The sequence below is a fragment of the Lagopus muta genome, chromosome 16, assembly GCF_023343835.1.
Source record: "Lagopus muta isolate bLagMut1 chromosome 16, bLagMut1 primary, whole genome shotgun sequence".
In the NCBI taxonomy this organism is placed as follows: domain Eukaryota; kingdom Metazoa; phylum Chordata; class Aves; order Galliformes; family Phasianidae; genus Lagopus; species Lagopus muta.
This window is the reverse complement of record NC_064448.1, coordinates 3,026,129-3,045,995: the sequence shown is the minus strand read 5'-3', so window position 1 is coordinate 3,045,995 and position 19,867 is coordinate 3,026,129. Positions and strand designations below refer to the sequence as shown.

Sequence of the window (19,867 nt, the reverse complement as noted above, 5' to 3'; positions counted from 1 at the left end):
AGATAGGCCCTTAGGGCTCCTATCTGGCAACTGCCCCAATGCGCCGTCCTGCTTTTGCATCAAAGCCTGCTTCCAACAACTCACACAGCTCCAGTTCGAGCCTCTAACAGAGCAGTTTCCTGATGCTTTCAGAAGCTGCTGAATGTTTTTGTTTGCTTTCTAAGTCTGCAGTCAATTTCTCTCTCCACATTATTAAGAACCTTCAGGAGATATCACTAACCTGCTGCATCACAGTGGCTGCTGAGTGGGTACTGATGTACAGATTGCTAAAAGTTCTTGCATTGAAATAAGTTACTGCAAATGGACAGTAGCTGATTTTGAAACCACAACATCTCTACAATTTATTATTATTTTTTACAAAATACCCAAAGTGATCAGACCATATTGTAGGTTACTGGCTTGCCAAAGGTTATGTTTTTAAATCAAAACCATTTCTGAGTTACAGAAGTGCCAAAAACAATCTTGAACCAGTATTTTTTTTTTTTAAACCAACCCCCATCCAACGGAACAGTTGAATAACTTAAAACAGAAACAAGAGTTTGTGTTGGAGACTGCTTAAAAACCAACCCACCGAATCATGCTAGAGCAGTAGCCTTGTATGGCAAAGATTGAGCTTAGGGCAATTTAGTGCCAAGATATAGACCCTTGATAATGGAAATACTGACACAACCTCAACTACAGTGATGCAAATGTGCCCTAAAACACTGTATTTGCTTTTATTAATAAAAGTGGTAGTGTTTACATTTGCAGGTATCTTACACTTCAGCATCACAACGAATACTGAGTAGAATGAGTAAAATTTTGGCTGTAAGGTCAGAAGTTTCCAAACAGATGAATGAGACAGAAGTGAAAGTCCTCAATCATAAAAACAAGAAGTTCAAATAAATAAATAAAACAAAACTAGGAAATATGGGTAAGCATTAGGTTGGAATGGTTCAATTAACTGCAAATTATGGCCGCTAAATTAGAGAGACAGAAGAAAACACAGTAACTTATTAAATAGCGAGCATTAAAGCTTTATGGTTTTGTAATTAAAAAAAAAAAAAAGAAGAAGCTGTTAAAAATAAGACTTGCGTTTACCAGGCCACCAAACTGCATGGACTAATAAAGAGACTAACAAAGGCAATACTGAGACATTAAGACACATACACACTCCATACTTGTGCAACTCAACTCTATTCAAAACAATTGCCTTTCTCCTCACTTAAAAAAACGCATCCCCTAAACAGTTCTGTTCGTGTAAAGCTTTACAGGAAGGTTTCTCGAGCCGTTACTGCAGCTCACTGTTCTGATGAACCCTTCTCGTTATCAGAAGTTGGTTTATTTGTTGGCTGGTTGAAGGAGGGGCTTTGCCTCTCTCAGGTGAGAGATTACATTCCTTCCACCACAACAGGTTCTCCCCTTTCATACATTTGCTGTTTACAGCAACTCCTCCCAGGCGTAAGAAGATTAAGGGTTGGCACTACATTAAACATTTTGGCTCCTGTAACTAAAATTAAGGCTCACAATGGATTTCCTCCTCACTCTGCGTGTCCCGTTTTTACCTCCCTTAACCACCAGGCACTGGATACATTCTGAAGGGACTGAGGGCCATTTTGAGTCACGTTCTCCTACGTTTCTGTCAGGTTCAGGTGACAACTTTCTAAAAGCGTGAACAGGAAAGACAATTTTCCAAAAACAAAGATCAACTGCAGCTCATATGTTTAGATGATTTAGTGTCTTCTGAAAAATCCACAGCAATTTTGAATTATTTGGAACGACTGGGATAGGAACTCCATCAAATCCCAGCTCTTCACATACATGACAATGGACTAGGCGGTTAGTTCTCATTTACAAGTTCAGCCACCATAGCAATGCCAACTCGCAATCCTGAACAGCTGCAGTCTGAGTACTGAAGGCATCTGATACCTGAAGCAAATCTAGCTGCACAGACATCACTGACCACACTCTCCTTTTAATTTAAACTGGACCTTTTCCCAAAAAAGAATCACAGGATCTCAGATAAAGGGAAACCAGCGTGAAAGGCAAAGAGGCAAGTGTTCGATTTCCTTTTGTTTTCCTTTTAAAGTCACTGCATTAAGATCCAGATCAGTTTAGGGGTGTAAATGAAAGGGAACAGGGGTGTTTGAGTAATATAAGCTAACACTGTTCTAGATGTGTTATTACAGTTGTAATTTCTGACTCTGTACAAATTGTACACGTAGGTTTAGACACATGAAAAAGTAACACACTCACAGAGACATAAAACACCTAGGTATAAAATATAAAGCAGTGTAGTAGTTACTAAAATTACATGCTCTCTTATTGCTACAGTGATTTTTGCTCTTTTTCTTTTTACTGTACCACATGTTGTTCTAAGCATATAATTTGCATAAATTATTCAAGTTTAAGAAAAATCCACACATCTTCACTTTAAGCTACTTATATAGTTAATATAAAACAAAAAGGTTCTAAAGTATCTCTTTATTAAAAGAGAAATAAAAATGTCATTTGAAACTGGAATTCAGTGGCCAAATCCAAGGGCAGTGCACACCTTGTCATTCTGGTAGCATTGTGCCCACGCAGTGGAAGTGGAGGTTGGTGGGTATTTGGCCCAGTCTAGAGATGGTCACCAGACCTGCATGATGCCCTACGTGTTTGTTATTGTTCTGTTTTTGTCTTTAGCAAAAAGGACTATGAATGACCAAAGACTAACATTTATAATTGGTAGCAAAATTTGGTTTATGTAGAAACAAGCCATGTTTTGCATTTGGATAGAGATTTAAATGAATTAAAGCTAAAATTAAAAAGCATGATGCTGCAACATCTGGTCACTTGTTGAAGACCTCACTTTTAAAGTGGTTAAGTTTGCACAATTTATACTTTTTTCTTTTTTTTTCCTTTTTATCTTTTTTTTCTTTTTTTTTCTTTTTTTTACTAAACAGCATTTTTCCTTCTTTTATAAACCAGAAAAACTAAACTACAGATAAATTTTCCCTACCTTGAGCTAATGCTGCAGATAGGGTTGACAAAGCTGTACAGCGCAATCAAACATACTTACATCTTAGCTCATTGTACAGGTACAGCCATAATCAAGGCACAAAGATCTTCTACAAGTTATTTTTTTTTCAATAAAGTTGTACAAAATAATACATTTTACAGTCTGTACAAGAATAATAATCCAGCAGTAAAATAAAAAATGAGGGGAGGGAAGAAGAAAAAGAAGGGAAAGACTGTGAGGACTACAGTCCAGATAATGATTTTATAGCAGACGGGATCATCAGTGGACAAACTGAAAACAGTGTGTGGTGAACTCTTTCTGCGATCACAGGCCATATGCAGTTCAATTCATAAACGTCCACGGTTGTCTTAAGACCACCAAGACTGGTTTTAAAAATACCCTTCTGAAAGGTAGCAGATGGTTTTTGCACTGTCTAGGTCTGTTGTAGAACTGTCAGTATTTCCGTTCAAAGCCACATTACAGTCAGAGAGCTAAACTCAAGTGTCTGTCTTCAAACTTGGTCTGTGACTTGGCACCTTCTTTAGTCTGATGCAGTGAATGGTACAAAGTGGAGATCACGGGTTATATGATTATGCCCACAACAGTGCTAAATTACCTAAAGTATTCTCTCCCCAATTTTTGTTTTATGCTTTAAATTTCAAACCCCAATTCTTTCAGGTGCTCCACATTCAGGGCTTTCAATTAATTAGTTTATTTCTTTTTTTTTCTTTTCTCTCTCTTTTTTTTTTGTTTTTTTTTTCTTTTGTTGTTGTTAATAACAGTGTTAGGGAGTCCTCATGGAAATGGCCTTTAAGTGTTAGGGGCCATCTCAAACTGTCCGAGGGGTAAAGAAGCAAGCTTAGAAGTGCTGCTATTGTCCAGCAAGGAGAAAAAGTTGAGGGGTGCAAATCAACGGGAGATTCAAACAGTTCTCTTCCGTCCCTTGTGGGCAAGGGTGCTTTTTTTCTTTTCTAATAAGGAATAAGGAGTCCAAAACACAGAAAAAAGTGCTGTCCATCACAACAACTCGTATTGGCGAAGGTGCATGCGTTGAATAATGTCCCGACAGTCATTGAAAACCCTCCGGATGTTCTCTGTATCCACTGCACATGTGAAGTGAGGATAGCAATAGTGCCTTCCATCTCCACTTGCTGTGCTGATTCTCTGTTAAAAGTAAGAGAGAGATACCAGGTTACAATAAAACAAAAAATGGTCTCAGACCTCAGGTGAATGAAGGTTAAGGTAAGTGTGTGTGAGCTGTGCTTTCATAGGGCGAGCTAAGAGGCAAAACGCCCACAATTTCTCACTCTCTCACCTAGAACGTGAATTAAAATGACTGTAATTATATGGTGAGAGGTCACCATGTACCAGGGAAAGAGTTGAAAGAGAACTCGACAAGTGCTATTTTATGTATGTTCAGTGAATTTAGTCACACAACTCCTGGCAAATCACTGCACGTAGAAAGTGAGAACTTGCCTCAGAGTACAAACCTCTTTAGCCCCATTTCACACTAAAAAAGCCTGCCTGAAAATCTTATGTTGTTCCAGTATAAAATGAGTTCACAACTCGACTGCCATACTCACCATTACAACTGAATTTAGTAATACTTAAAACCCCTATGGTTAGTATAGCTTTAGCTGACTAGTAATGGAAAAACTACATGAAAATGTATCATTAACATTTTGCAGATGGTGCATCTTTTCATTAGTCTTTGTCTTTAAAAGTGATGAATAAAAGCCTGGCCCCACAACAGCAGCAGCATTTCACTTGTTATTCTCCATTTGAGGTTTCTTATTTCTCACCAATGCTTTTGCTGCTTAATTACAGTCTGCAGCAACAAACGTACCTGCAAGAGCAACTAACAAAGTGCTGAGCTGTAAAATGTGCCTGTTTCGTGCAGTGCAGACATCAAATATAAGCTACACAAGAAGCAGCAGCATTTTTCAGTATTAAGAAGTGCTAAAGCCTGAATTTAAGAAGAATCACGTAAGTAATATTGAATGAAAGAAAATACTTACAAGAAACTCGTCTCTAATAAAATACTTGGCCCTTGTAACTCTGGGATCCTCACCAGGCTCTGGTGTTGCTGATAAATAACAAAATAAGCAACTCATTAAAACACATTTTTCGCTGATCTCCCCTAAAAATCCTAACTTGTCCTGTTTTCTGTTTGCATGTGATAGAAACATTTGTATTATGCAAACCTGACTAAGAAATTAAACAAAACATAATATTCTAAACAGCAAGACATTAAAATTTTTAGAACAAAGTACTGTTAAAGTGTCTCTAATACCAGACATCTGGCAGATCAGAACAATGACTGCAAATGTGATTGGAAGGAATACACTCTTGCTACTATTGGGTCTCACACCAATAGCAGTAGCTTGGGAACAGTACTGATGAGGTTACAGATAAATCGTAATGCTAACTGTATATATTTCATTTACTATTGGTCCATCCATGTACAGAGGTATGGATCTGCACAGTTCTGTGAGGAAGGCCCCTCATTATAGGCTTCCTACTGAAAAAAGGTTCAGTCTGCTGACTTGTGGCAACCATCTCAGACAGCAGGGTCAAAGTTGGTCCGTTCGGTACGTGTCAGAGATTGCTGCAGCGTCGCCCCGGCACTGCTGCTATAAGCTGCACTGTACTCTACCAGCAAAGAAACAGGATTTTGGCATGACAAAACTATTAATATATTAAACAAATAAAAGATAGGATTGTCACATTACAAAAACCTAAAACAGAATAGAACAGTTCCCTTGGAAGGGATCTATACAGATCATCTATCTACTCCAACCACCCAACCCCTTCAGAGCTAAGCCAAAGTGAAAGCATGTCAGAGCATTTTCCAAATGCCTCTGACTACAGACAGGCATGGGGCATCAGCCTCCATTTTAGGAGACCTGCTCAGGTGTTTGATCACTCTCATGCTAAAGAAATTTTCCCCAGTGTTCATCTGTAACCTCCTCTATCACAGCTTTGGGCTGTTCCCTTGTGTTCTAATTCTAATTGCCTGAGAAACAACAAGAATTTTCAAATTTTACCTGAAATTAACAGTAACACAGCAAATGAGATTAATAACAAAATTATAAATTGCTGATAAAACGTGAAAATCTTACCATCATCTGGTGTAGTGTAGCGAGCAAATTCTGGAAAGTAGTCTTCAATTTTAGATTTCCCTGCCAAAACTTTCTCTGCTAGCAAATCTTGTTTATTCAGGAAAAGAATTACTGAAATGGTCCGTAGCCACCTATAAGAAATCGAAGCTGGGTAACTTGAGATGGCATAGCTGGGATCATTTAGTAAAAAGAAACACAGTCTAGTTCTGAAGACAACATGTCACTATGATCCAATACAGTAACTGTGAAACGCGATTTTAACACGGGAATTCAGCAGTGCAATTCAGACTGCACCTCCCTGAGGTTTGGTTTATGTGATTCCAATGCAGGCAATGCAATTTACCCTCTGACTCCAGACACAACAAGTGAGCTTACAATAGTAAATTAAGAAGTGGTCATCACTGCTTTAATTACTTAACCCTCAATACTACCAGTCTGTAACTCTCCAAAGCGTTCTTCAAGAAGCTGAGTGCATGAGACATTAATGTAACAAGGCAGCTGTGAGCAAAGGCTGGCTTAAACAGGGCCAAGAGAAGCAAATAATGTAGTTTACTCTCTAACAAGTCTTCATCAGGATTACCAGTTTATTTGACATTAACAATGAAACTTCAACTCACAGACCTGTTGTTCCAGATACTCTTGAAGAGATTTAGTGCTTCTTGGAGACGATTGGTCTGATTGTCCTCTCGTATGACCATGTTGTAGCTACTGCTGGCCACCACAAATATGATAGCAGTCACATCTAAATCAAGAAATACTTATCAGTTAATACCAACTTTAAGAAGAAACATCCCAGAATTTAAGAGTTTACAAAAAAGCTGCCAATCCTTCAGCTTCATTAGGAGATAAGGCCAGAATGCTATTATTTACATACGTAATATGTACCAGAAATCTAAAGAGGTCTGGAGATATTCGCAGGGTTACAGAATTCAGATTTCTGTGTGGCTGTGCTGCTCTATGCCACTACACTGACTTCTCAGATCATCTGCCTCAGACATCAACAGCAGAAGAGATGAGTCAGATCATGAGGTAACAGGAAGAGGAAGGAGCAGAGGTAGAAACCAAACAGATCTGTTATAAATAGCACAGAAGAAAATACTGCGCCGTAGTCTCACGTATATCAGCAGTATGCAGCTGATACTACTGTGACAGTAACTGCAGTGAAGAGGGTTCTAAACTGCATTCTACCTCATCTCTCCTGTGGGATCTCACTATAACTTGTCTAAAAAAGAGACTGACACCTGCACAGCCTCATAAATATTTTGTCCAAAGAACAAAGAAAAAGAGGAAAATGTTTTCATCAACATTAGCTTTAAGAAAACTTGTGCAGAGAAAGGTTTCACATCTTAATAGAGATACAGAGGTGAAATAAACAGCTTTAGTGTGGCAACACTTCAAGGTGCTTAACTACCTTATTTTAATTGTATGAATGTTAGGAATAGCCTGCTACAATAAGCTGGACTATCAGTGTTAAGATTCCAGAGCTCACAGAATGCCTGGCAAAAAAAGCCAATTAACCCTATTAAGAGAGGAAAGCTGAAGAAGATGAACGGGCTACGTTATCAACTTTGATTCCTTTCCTACATTCTCCTTTCCCTACATCTCCCAGATCAGAGTTACAAAAGCTTACATGACACACACACAAATTCCATGCAGTATGACTGTACAGAGAATTCCTTAGCAAGCTATCTGGAAAAGAAGATGGCTTTCACAAGGTGAGAATACAAGACCAACATTAAAATGGGTGACTATTGTATAGAAACAAATTCTGATCATACCATTAAAACACTGGATCCATTTTCGGCGTTCATCTCGTTGCCCTCCAACATCAAACATACTAGGAAAAAAAACACAGAGTTACAGCACTTCTCAGGGAGATGAAAACAGCACACGTAAGAAATTTTAGGACTTCCATATCACAGAAACAAAAAGAAATCAAGCATTATGAGAACCTTAACAGGTTGACATATGCAAGCAGGGCTTTCACTACAAAACAGAACTGTGTGCTCTCACTCAAGCCTACAGATAAACAGTAAGAAGTTCTGGTGTATGCACGCTGCAGGTTCATTTTCATCCTTACAAAGACAACACTGAAAGAGGCCCTGCAGCAAGTCATTTGAAGGCATTACTTCCTCCAATTTATCTCAGTTCTTCTGCACTGTACTAAAGAATGGGGAAAAAAAAACAAAAAAACAAAAGAGAGGACACTTACTGAAAATTTACTTTGTCCACTTGAAACTTGGTTTCAAAAATTCCTGATGTCAAAACTCTGCATCTGAGAAGATCCTAGAACATAAAGGGAAAATAATTGATTCAACATATACTTTATAATTCTTCGTATATCCAGCAAGAGAGAGAAAACTTTTTACTTAGTGCTCACAGTGTGCTACAAACAGAGAACAGAGCATTACAAAGCTGCACTCTGATCTCAAAAATGCCTACACAAATATCCCTGTGCTCAACTTCAAAAGCACACACAGTTTCACAATCAGGATGCCAGTGCCCAGTGTGGAAGAGAAGAGAACATTTACAGGTCACTTACAGTAAATGTGAAAGGTCAGAGCAGTGGCACAATCAGCACTGGAATCCACATTCACTGATTTCAGTGGGACTGCAGTGCACAACAGCATCTTTAAGCAGCTACCAACCCATTCCCAGCCTCAAAAGACAGATCTCTCCCCCCAGCTGCTCAGTGTTTGGCCATTAAAAGAAATGCCCAGGTCTCCAAATTTTCCATTGTCTTTTCCTTAAAAGAATCAGCAACTCAACCACCTAAATCTTACAAGATAAAATCTGAAATTTCCTGAAGAAATAAAAACAATAACAATATTTGAGAGCTATCAAAAATTGAAATGACTATAATTGCTGCAAAATCCTATCATGTAGGTTGCTCTGAAAGTAATGCCTCTATTTATTTCCAGGGAAACTACAGGAGATACAAAGAGCAAAATAACATTATTTGATAAATTCTCAGCTACAAAACACTGTGTTTTTAACACAGCCATCACCATCAGCTATGCGTATTTGCAAGTCATTGTATTTGTAAGTCAGACAGTGCCAAATCCAAACTATATGGTGGGTGTGGTAGAACAGTCCAGCCAAGACTGACAGCACGCTCCATGGTCCTCAGACTGGTATGAAGCCTGGCATTATTGCATTGTAAAATAAAGCCTGTCTTCTTCTCTGACCTGGCTCTGAAAGTATGAGTCCTCAGCTTAAGTCAGTGTTGCACGGCAGTGGTTGGAGTTGCTGGTTTGTTTGGGTTCCAGGGAATCCAGAAGGATCACCCCTTTCCTATCCCAAAACACACTGCACATCACTTTGTCCCCTGACGGCTGCATCTCAAACAATTTCTCTGATGGAGAATTCACATGTGATCGCTCCACAGACTGCCACTGTGACTTCATCTTGTGGTGACACCACACCTCATTGTTGGTGATGATGATCCAGAAAACTGTCACCTTCAGCCTCATGTTGGTTCAACAGATCCTGGCAAAGGTGCATATGGTGTTCTTTCTGTCCATGTGAGCATCTGTAGGGCTCACCTGGTCCTACTGTTTCCAATGCACTTCAGTTGATATTCAACTCCCTAAACAGCTCCCTGATTATTATCTGCATGGATGAGCTGACTAAAACCCTCTTCATTTCATGGTGTGACAACTGTGCATGGCCATCCAGGACATGGCTTGCCTTTCATGCTGCTGTTGCCACTGCTGAGATGCAACCACCCACCATCTCACTGTGCTCACATTCAATGTTTGGTCTCCATAAATGTTCAGAAAGCGCTGATGAATATCAATGGGTGCCATTTCTTCTGCACAGGGGAGTTAAACTCCCCAATTGCTCCATCCTCACTTCCCTGTCAGACAACATTCTGTCCAACTGCCTCTCTGCTGCCATCCGTCACAGGGCAGCAAAATGTAACAGTATTGGTGGGAAGGTTCAAACCCTGCTGCCATAGCACCAACATCTGCCTCTGATGTTGTGGGCAAACATCAAAAAACAAGAGGCATTACTTTCAGAGCAGCCCTCTTTAAAAAATAAAAACATACTGTTGTGGTTTTTTTGTGCACACTGAAAAGCAGTGGCAGCCGTAATGCAGTGCCTAGCAGGTAATTAACACTGATGAACCTATTTTGCATAAGCATCAGACACAGTCCAGGGGTAACTTACTACAAAACACCACTCTGAATTCACTTAAAGGCTTTATAACTTAAGACTTAAAGTTTGGTGCTCTTAACAGCAGATCCAGACAGCAGCCAAACTGTAACATTTGGAGTATGTAGACAAGATCACAAACAGATTGTAAAAAAATGTATGTGCACAATACAAGCTCTGTTCTTACCATGTAGGGATCAAACTGGTTAGTCAAAGTCAAAACCACACAAAATCCAAAGGTTATACAACACTGTTAAATCATTAAACAAAGTGGCTACATTTTAACGTCAGTAGTAAATTATTGTTGTCTGGCTGTTTTAATACTCGTATTGAAATACACACATTTAAATATTGTTGTAGCTTGATCCCTGGGTTTCAAATAGTTTATAAATTCTAATGCTGTAAGACAGAAACAAGTTTGGAGAAGTGCATTCTCTGGAGTTTTGATTTCTAGTGGTGCAGAACAAGTGTGATAGGAAAACAGCCAAACAAAAACCACTGCCTACCTCAGGAAAGAAAACTTAAGGAAGCAATTTAATTATTAATTGCACTCAGAGGTTATTAGAACAAACATGTAACATCCCAGAGGAAAATGCACATTGCCCTGTTTTACTACAAGCCTGCATGGAGTTTGGATGCTGTCAGTTGTCCCAAAGAAGGGCCATCAATAGCTGTTCTCACTGTTACCAATGCAGTCCTTACATACTTACCCGTTAGTAATTACTCCAAGTAAATAATAAGAAATGTACTTACTACAAGACTCAAACAACAAGGTAATTTTTACTGGAATACTGAATATGTACAGTATGTGGTAAGGACTACAGTAGTGCCAGAAAGAGCAATTGGAAAATTCATTAGAGAGATATCTTAAAAGACAGAGGGTGCAGACATGTTGTGTAATCCCTTAATGAAACTTTCCTTACCTGGTCAGATGGTGTATACTCATTTTGTTTCACTATATCAATCTTGTCTAGAAAACTGGGAAAAAAAAGAAAAAAAAAATATTTTTTAATACTCAGGAAATTTAGATAAATAGGGGAGTTGCCATATATCAGTAGGGAAGCTTTAATGCATTCAGGTGCACCGAGTGCTGAATCCAAGGAAAATGCTGAGCACTCCCATGTGAGCACTGGGAGCACACAGCCCTGCAGCAGCCAGCAGAGGGCTGCAGCCACAGCAGCACCCAGCACCGCTGCCTTTGGGCAACTCTGCCCCATCACCTGAGCAATGCAGGCTGTGCTGCTGGCGTAACACAATGACTCCAATAAATTACCTACATGCAATAAGCCTGAAAATAATATTTATATGTATACTGTCACTAAGTCATTTAGTAAATGAAATCCCTGAAATGATTTCATTACAAGTTCAGTTAAGTGTAAGAGAACACTGCTTTTGTTGTCAACTGCAGGGAAAAGTTTCTCAGTTTACTTCCTGGAGAAGCAGTTCTAATAGGTACAGATACTTACCTACAGTAGATATGTAGATATAGAAAGAATTATTTTCTTCCAATTTCTTAGAATTTGAATAGAAGAAGCTATTGAGTCTTTTTTTTTTTTTTAACCAACAAACTGTAGCCTCCCAATTATCTTCCACCTTAATTCGGAGTAAAAATCTCAAGGAACCCATGGGTGAAGTTTGACTGTGGTGTTGGCATAAGACTCAGACACCACAAACCAAACTTCAGGACACAGCCCTGATGCTTCCAGGCACCTTCATCACCTTCCCCAGGCCAAGTATGCAGCAGTACAGCAGGGCTCCAACACCTTTCATTTTCATATGAAAGCAAATTAGCTGGAAATGCTTTCACAGTTAACTTCACTGATAACATTAATGATTAATCAGCCTTCAAACCATTACACTTTAGTTTCCTTTAAAATTCCTGTGCATTCATTTTGCCCTTATGAACCTTTCCTCATCTCTTCCAAGCAGATAAATGATACCTTTTCCTTTTTACCCCAAAGGAAAAGTTTTTTGTTTGGCACACAGAGGACATGAAATGTGGTTGACAGTCATGAAGTCCAACTAGCACAAATGCTTTCATCTTACAAAGCACTTTTTTACCACCAGTTTCAGAATCACGTGGAGATTTCAGAAGTTGGATAATGCCTGAAAAATGCTCAGAACACATCACACTCATAAACACGTTAAGCTGATCCCTACAGCTTCCAGACTTCTCGTACTGATCTCACCTACGTGCAACACTTCATGAAAGGTTCCACAAAAGGTGGGTTTTTCTTCTGTTTTTAAACATGCTGCTAATCAGCTTAATGGATTTTGGAAACGAACAGAAAATAACAACAAGATTTTGCTACAACCTGGAACTGAAAGTACAAACCTCTTACTGTTGTTTATGCAGACTATTTTTAGACCAATGATTTCCTTGAAAAACATCAGCCACGCAGGAGAAGCAGTACTGTACTGGAGATGAAATCCAACAGCAACGTCCATGCCAGGTAAAACAAGTTGGAATGGAATAAACAGATCTTCTTCCCCCCAGAAACGTGCTCTAACACTCAGTATCATCTGATGCTTGTAACAATACAAGTTCAAAGGAAGATTCTTTGTGTGAGTTATCAGAGAACCCCCACGGCTCCGAAGTGGCATTTGAAGGAAAGCAAAGCAATAATGCTAAATGAACATTTCCTCCTGTACGTATTCCTTTTCATTAAAAAAAATCTGCTCTATCAACTTCAGAATGGGCTGAAGACATTAAAAAGTTGTTTTGTTTTGTTTTGTTTTTGCAGAAACATTGGAAAGAATCATCATGCTCTCAACTGAACAACTGGAACACTAAATGTGGTCTAAAATAAGCAGCAGTAGTGGAGCACAAGAGTTCAGAAAAGTTCAATACACTCTGTTCAGAGATGTCTATGTCATTGTTAGTCAAGACCAAATAACTTATCCAGTAAATGAAACTAATAATCAAGTGAGGTGAGAACAAAAGCTTAATTCAAAATGAAAACAAATTCAGCATCATTAATTTTTATTTTTAGCTCTTATTATGCTCTACCCAAAACAGAAGTACTACCTTGTGCGCTGAGTTCACTGCTGTCAGACTGTGCTAAGCCCGCTGGAGAAATGCCCATCTACTGTGTCAGCAATGAATTTCACAGGGAGAAACGTAAGTGACCTTGGTGAAATAACTCAAACAAAACAATCACACCGCGAAACCAAATCTTATATTGAGGGCAAGTTTTGCACCAAGATACAAAGTCAGATTTTTTCTTCTGTGAATTTTTTTCCAGAAATTCTATGGGAAAACTGTTTTCCAGAACGCAAATCATTCATTCAGCATTGCTGCCAATTCCCACTTAGGGCCAGATTCTGAACGTGACTAAATAACAGTTGCTGCCCTGCTAAACTGACACTCGGTATAGGTGCTTCTGTCTGTATTATTTTCTTATTAAAAGAAAATAAAATTACTGCTGTGCTGCTAAGAGATGGTTAATAAAAGAGATTCTAGGTCATCTGTGGCCAGCAACATTGGTGACGAAGCATTGCTAGGACAGCAGCAGATGCATCCCTGGGATATTAAAATGCAAGGTATGAATAAAAAACGTAAACCACCTGAAATTAAAACCACATTTTATTTTTGGATCCTTTTCTTCAGCTCAGTGAGAAAAACAGCCATACGAAACGTTGGACACACATCTCTGTAAGAATCCAGTTTTGTCAATTGTATGGGATGTGCTCAGAAAGCAGGACTCACACAGACACACACACACAGAAGCTTTCTTTAGCTCCCTCTCAATGTAATTAAGCCATTCACATACCACCAATTATTTCAAATCTTTAGCAAGTTTGTTACGCCAAAACTGTGTCCCAATTTTCCCTTCAATATGCATGCAAATTTCAGATTAATTATGGAGCTTTTCTCATATAGGAACGATTGCCCTGGTTTCGCTTTATTCCTCTTTGGGGGGAGCTCCCTGAACCACCAATGCTGCTGCAAGACCAACAACTGCAGCGTGTGCTGGAAAAGCACGTAACACATTAAAACCTCAGCCTCTGGAAACAGCAAACTTCACCACATGGGGAAAAATGGGGAGGGGGAAATCAGAGCACCTTGCCTCGTGCATTTCCTGACAGTCTTCTCAATACACAATAACCTGACATTCCAGTCTTTGTGATTCGATGAAATGGTTGACAGGCAAAAACAAAATTTGCTCTGTCAGGATGAGGTTTTGTTTTCTCCAGAAATGTCCCTTCAAACTGACCACACACCTATATTTGAAAAGCTGCACTTCCATTAGCTTCTTTCTTTTCTGTCAACAGAATCTGAATTTGTATACAAAATTAACTGACCTTAATTCCCACTGCATTTTCTGCCTCCACCATTGCACATCCTAGATTCATCTTATCTTACAGATAGAGGAAAGGGATGGGAAAAAAAACCAAAAAAAATGGAGGCACACGTGGAGTCCGCTGGTTGCCTGGAGTCCCTCAAGTCAGTGGAAATGGAATTTTCACTTCCTCTGAGTCATGTATGTCTACCAAGATATTACTAAGAATTACCCACTCAGATCTCCCCTGATCACCTTTAAAGCAGCCTTCACGATTCATGCTTCTACTTCTGCACATAAATTAATATTTGTGTGCTGATCTTCCTCAAGAACCAACTGTACAAATGAGGGGCAGGTTTTTATTATTTATTTATACTCTATCAAGGGCTCCAGAACTGATTCTAAGCTCTCTTAAAGCTGAAGTTTAACTCAATATTAATAGTGTTTATAAAACAAGAGCACATTTTTAACTTCTCAGAATAGATCATGCTTAGTTCTACTATGCTCCCTTTTTAGTCTTTGCCATTCTCCATTATGTACCTAAAGAATGGCTTTCTAAAAGCTAAACAGCTAACTGTCTGATAAAGCCTTCCTTCAGCTTTTTGTCTGTGCAGAAGCCAGTCACAGGATCAGCACAACGATGCAACGCACTCTTTAAAGTGGGTATTCAGGTTCAGAAATGTATCATGTACGTACTGTAACTTTAGCACAGTTAAAAATAAAAAATAAAACACAGAGGGGTTTTCCAAACCCTGGAAAGTCAGCTCTGTTACAGTGTGAAACCACGGCTGCCCATCGGGCCAACGCACTGACAGCAAAACCAGGGCACAGCGTCCACTTTCCGTTGCAAGCATGAATATCCACACCGAGTGCCCCTCAGCTCTTTCTGTTCCTGCTGTTCTTGGGAGCAAACAGGAGATTAGAGGGGGAAAAGTCCTTCTTAAATCAATGACAAAGATTTCTGTAACATTTCAGCTGGTTTATTTTCTAAGAGATGCAGAAAAGCAGGCAAAGTTTCAGGCACGACATAAATAAAATAAGCAAACATTTGGTCTGCTGGTATTTGCAGTATCCTGCAAACACGGACTGTCTATGGAACCAAACCTGCCACATTCTCTCTCAAAGTGCAGTTAAAATTAAAACTGAGCCATGACTAGACTTTTGTTTTGTTTTTAAGGTTACATTGGTTGTTTTCTATTATTTGCAAAGCTGGAAGTCCTTCTGCTAATGCGATCACAGAAGACATGTCACAGATGTGCTCCTGGGTCATCTACAATGTTCAGAAAGGCATTACTCCTTTCCCCCTAACTAGATATGGAAATAAAAGAAAAAAGTCTATCAAAACCCTTGGATTACTTTAACTACTTCCCCCCAAAATTAAGAAATAATCCGAGAGAAGCACATTCGGACAGCACTGTAACAAATACGATTGGTAGAACTGCAAGAGCTCTGTACCGCACGTCCAAACCCTCAGACACGCCGTTCTTTTACTAAAATTCTGCCTGTCAGTTCTCAGACGCGAGGTCGTCACCCAAAGCCGCATTTATATCGTGCACCAACTCGGATACACAGAACAAGACTCAAACAGCTATAAACCCAAAGGCAACTTGTCATGAAAATTTTCCCCCAAAGCTGCAGATCTGTTTTATCTCCAGCTGGAAGCCAACCGCTCGCCGTGACCTCCTGGCAGCGGCGGAGGCCGCGCGGGTGAGGCTGAGGCCCGTGTGCACGTGGCTGGCCGTGCCGCGTTCCAGCCGCTTGGAGGCGGAGGGGCACCGTGGCTCTCATTTTGTAGCAAATAATGAGAAAGCTGAAAAGTATGACTCCATATATTTGGAATCATCTTGTGGTAATCAAGGTTACAGTTCCTTATATGGCGTGGAGAACATGAAGCGCGCATTAAAAAATAGAATATTAAAACTATGGAGCATAAAGAAGTGCAACTGATGCAAAAACTCCTGAACGTACCCAACCACCCAACCCGCAGAGCCCCGTGTTTCTGTGCTGCCACGAAACACAAACCTTGCTGGTTGTGCTCCCTGCTTCCCAAACTGCTTCATTAGAAGCACGCAGCTCTCCCGCAGCTGTGAGGCATGAATGGATTTTGGGTAAGCGGGGCTGGATGCAAGCCCTCCTTTCAAAAATCGCTACTGACTGAAAAGCGCAAACGGGGAAAAGGCAGGAGAAAAGGAAAATCTATTTAAAGAAATGGTGGTTGTCTCTTTTTTCTCCCTGCCTGTCTAAAGTTAGTCTGGCTCAGAGGATGCACTAACTTTCCCAATCAGTTTTACATTACAGCACGAGGCCAGAAATAGCTCCCAGCCGCCTTGGCCTCCAGCACGGTTGCCATGACAATGGAACCACAGCTCTATAAATAGCTCGGCAGCACCAAATCTTGTGAGACACATCTGGACGGGGGCCAGCCCGGCCCCAGCTCTGCAAATAAAAATAGGCACAGGCACTTTCAAAGCCTGGAAAGGTACAATGCACCTCGCTGGGGCAGGGAGCGAGCCTGACTGCTTGTTAGCACAGGGTTTATTTGATGGCGGATTTAGAGAAGGATAAAAGTTACTTTATTGCACACTAAACTGTCAGCCTTTCTGTAACATCCAGTTCTCCTCCTTTTCCCCTAGCCTGCGGCAAAGCCATACCACTTTTGAAACCGTAACAATGAAGCATTTTGCCCACAAGACCGTTAAAATAAGGAAAAACAGAAGGAAAAAGACATCTACAAAAGTCTCCCCGCTAACTATCGCTGTAGATTTTTAGCTTCGGCGTATTTAAGCGTTTATGTGAGTGCGACAGAGCCCGGCTGGAGCCTCGCTCAGCTCGGCGGGTGCCCCGCTTCCACCCTTAACAGCACCAGCACAGCTGGGGCTGCACTCACACCGTGCCTGCAAGCCGGTCAGACCTGACCTTGCCTGGATCGGACCTGAGCCCTGTCTGGATCAGTGAGGCGCAGAACAAAGCCTGCAGCTCCACGGCTCTGCTCGACAAAACTGCCTTTTCAACAGGCATTTTCTTTCCCTCAGTGGGTGAGAAAATGTTGTATTTTTAGCACAGACTCTTCATCAACCCATTCAATTACATCCAAATTATCTGTGTGGGAACAGAATGTTATGTCAAAAATGTTATTCAGTATATTTGTCAATATTACCCAACAGTAGGCATTTGTATAATCAGGAGACTCAATATTTTCTGCAGCATATGAAAGCAACAGTTCAGGAATAAGACTGAAGTTGTACGGCTATGCCTTTAAAATATGGGAAATAGCAGTCCGTGTGATACAACACAGCAAACGTGACTCTCCAAACTTACATTCTTAGCTGCTCTATCAAAAGCCAATAGTGACTACAGATGGCAATCAAAATACTGCAACTATAAGCAGCACTAAAGCCATGGTGAAATACCTTCCGTATGCCATAAAGACCCCAGAGCACACCTTCAACACACTCTGTATCATCAGGATTCCTGGAGGTCCCTCCACAGCTATTTTCATTTCCAAAAATTGTAGAGCAGTTCCCATCCAGGCTTAAATCTGGATGTAAACTTCCCTCCCCTCCTCCTTTCACCACTTCCAGCTCCCTCATTCGCCATCTGAACAATGGATACTTCAGAAAAAAGCAGTTTTCGCAGAAATATTTTTGGAAAGTGCACTTTATATCATGCGGTGCAATGCAATTCTGAATGTATTGTTTTTTATGAAGGTACTTCAAGATCATTTAAGAGCCTATAATCAACAACAAGGCTTTACTTAAATAATATAAAAAGCCCTTACATGCATATATTTCTTGCTTCAGAAAGCGAAGTCACACACAAATACAAGACCTGACTTGCACAACGCACACACTCCCAGCTCGGTGCAGCAGAGCTGGCCGGCCTGCAGTCACCGGGCCTCAGCTCCTCAGCAGCGGCTTTGGAAGGATGCCTTCCCCATTTGCTGCTTTGTGCTCCCCCGACCGAGGGCAGTTTTAACCCAAACACCACTGATCACTGGTTTTCAAGCGAAACCCTGTCCCCAGGCTTCCCCTACCGACAAAACAAGGCCCAACACTCCAGGTTTTTCCAGCTGCCTTCACTTGGACTTTTAATACTTGTAAAAAGGAACTTTCGCACCCTCACAACCACCAAAACCAGGCTGATTAAAAACAGCTTCCTACCATATGCCTCCGAGGCACACCCCACAATACAAGCCTGTATATGTTAAATAACTCCAGAACAGCCCCTCACCCCACCCCAGAAACCGTGCCAGGAGGAAACTTAAGCTGATCTCAGGCTAAGGTTGGGTCCAGAAATGAAAGGTAACGGTATGAATGAGATCACTGTGCTGTGATTTGATTCCAGGGCAAGCCTGTGGCGGGAACACTGTGCTAGGGAGTAGGGAGGAACGCGGTGCAGTCCTTATTAAAAGATGACAAAAATGACATGGGAAAAGAAGCAGTAATTAAACATTCAGGCAACTATATACTCCTTAGCTTGTTCCCCTTCTACTCCTCCTCTCCCTAACTGCCCAAATTTTTGTGGGCCAAAGCAATGAGAGATTCAGAGCTGACTAACGATCCTGTTTGTTGCAAAACACTACCGACCTATTGCTTCAGATACGGGTATACAATCTCTTCTCTACAACTTAAATTTGTTTCCTTGTCGTATATAACTCTACTTGTGAATTAGTGTTTAAAACAAGAACTGAATTAATCAGATGTCAAATATCAGACATTTCTGAATAATTCATGTATTATTGGAAGCAGAATGAAGGTAAATGGCATTGTTCAGCCAGGGAAAACCAAACCCCACAGTATTAGGGTTATCAGGAGTGGTGGATGTGAGAACTGCGGACGCAATCTGTGCTTCCCGGCTTCCAATGCTACAAAGCTGCTTCTGCGACTTACCTGAAGAAATTTCTGTCTTTCCTGACATTTAAAATAGTTTTAACCATGCATGACTCTCAAAGACTGCCACCTTAAAGAATCGAACTCCTAGGCACACCATCAAGTTCTGTATCTTTTACAGTTATTTTGGTAGGAGCCACGAACAAAAAAACCCACAATTTTTTATTTTATAAATAAGGAGTGAAAAAAGGTTATATCCAATGATAAAAAAATAACAAATTCTGTTTCCATGATCTTTACTATAACTAAACCCAGCAAGCTGGAATAATGAGAACTCCAACATGGCTGATTGTTACTAACCCTCCTAAACTTCCTCCACGTGAAACATCCACAGTCTAAATACATTTTTGTTATGCCTGCTTTCTGAAAGGTACAAAAAGTCTATGGCTACAAACAAGGTCGATGATTTTCTGTTGTAAAATGTTTCCAACTCTA

The 19,867-nt window shown here is 40.3% G+C and overlaps 1 protein-coding gene across 3 annotated transcripts in view; it reads right to left on the bottom strand.

The window, feature by feature from the left end:
* Window positions 1-692: 692 nt before the first annotated feature.
* Window positions 693-19,867, bottom strand: part of GNAS (GNAS complex locus) — a 131,577-nt gene continuing 112,402 nt past the window's right edge. For all 3 annotated transcript variants that reach the window (XM_048963619.1, XM_048963620.1, XM_048963621.1), the window contains 7 exons: window positions 11,184-11,238; window positions 8,315-8,388; window positions 7,881-7,939; window positions 6,724-6,844; window positions 6,103-6,233; window positions 4,999-5,066; window positions 693-4,144 (listed from right to left, as the gene is read on the bottom strand). In XM_048963619.1, coding sequence (XP_048819576.1) covers window positions 3,998-4,144; window positions 4,999-5,066; window positions 6,103-6,233; window positions 6,724-6,844; window positions 7,881-7,939; window positions 8,315-8,388; window positions 11,184-11,238 — 655 coding nt within the window. In that variant the 3' untranslated portion in view covers window positions 693-3,997. The remainder of the gene's footprint in view (window positions 4,145-4,998; window positions 5,067-6,102; window positions 6,234-6,723; window positions 6,845-7,880; window positions 7,940-8,314; window positions 8,389-11,183; window positions 11,239-19,867) is intronic.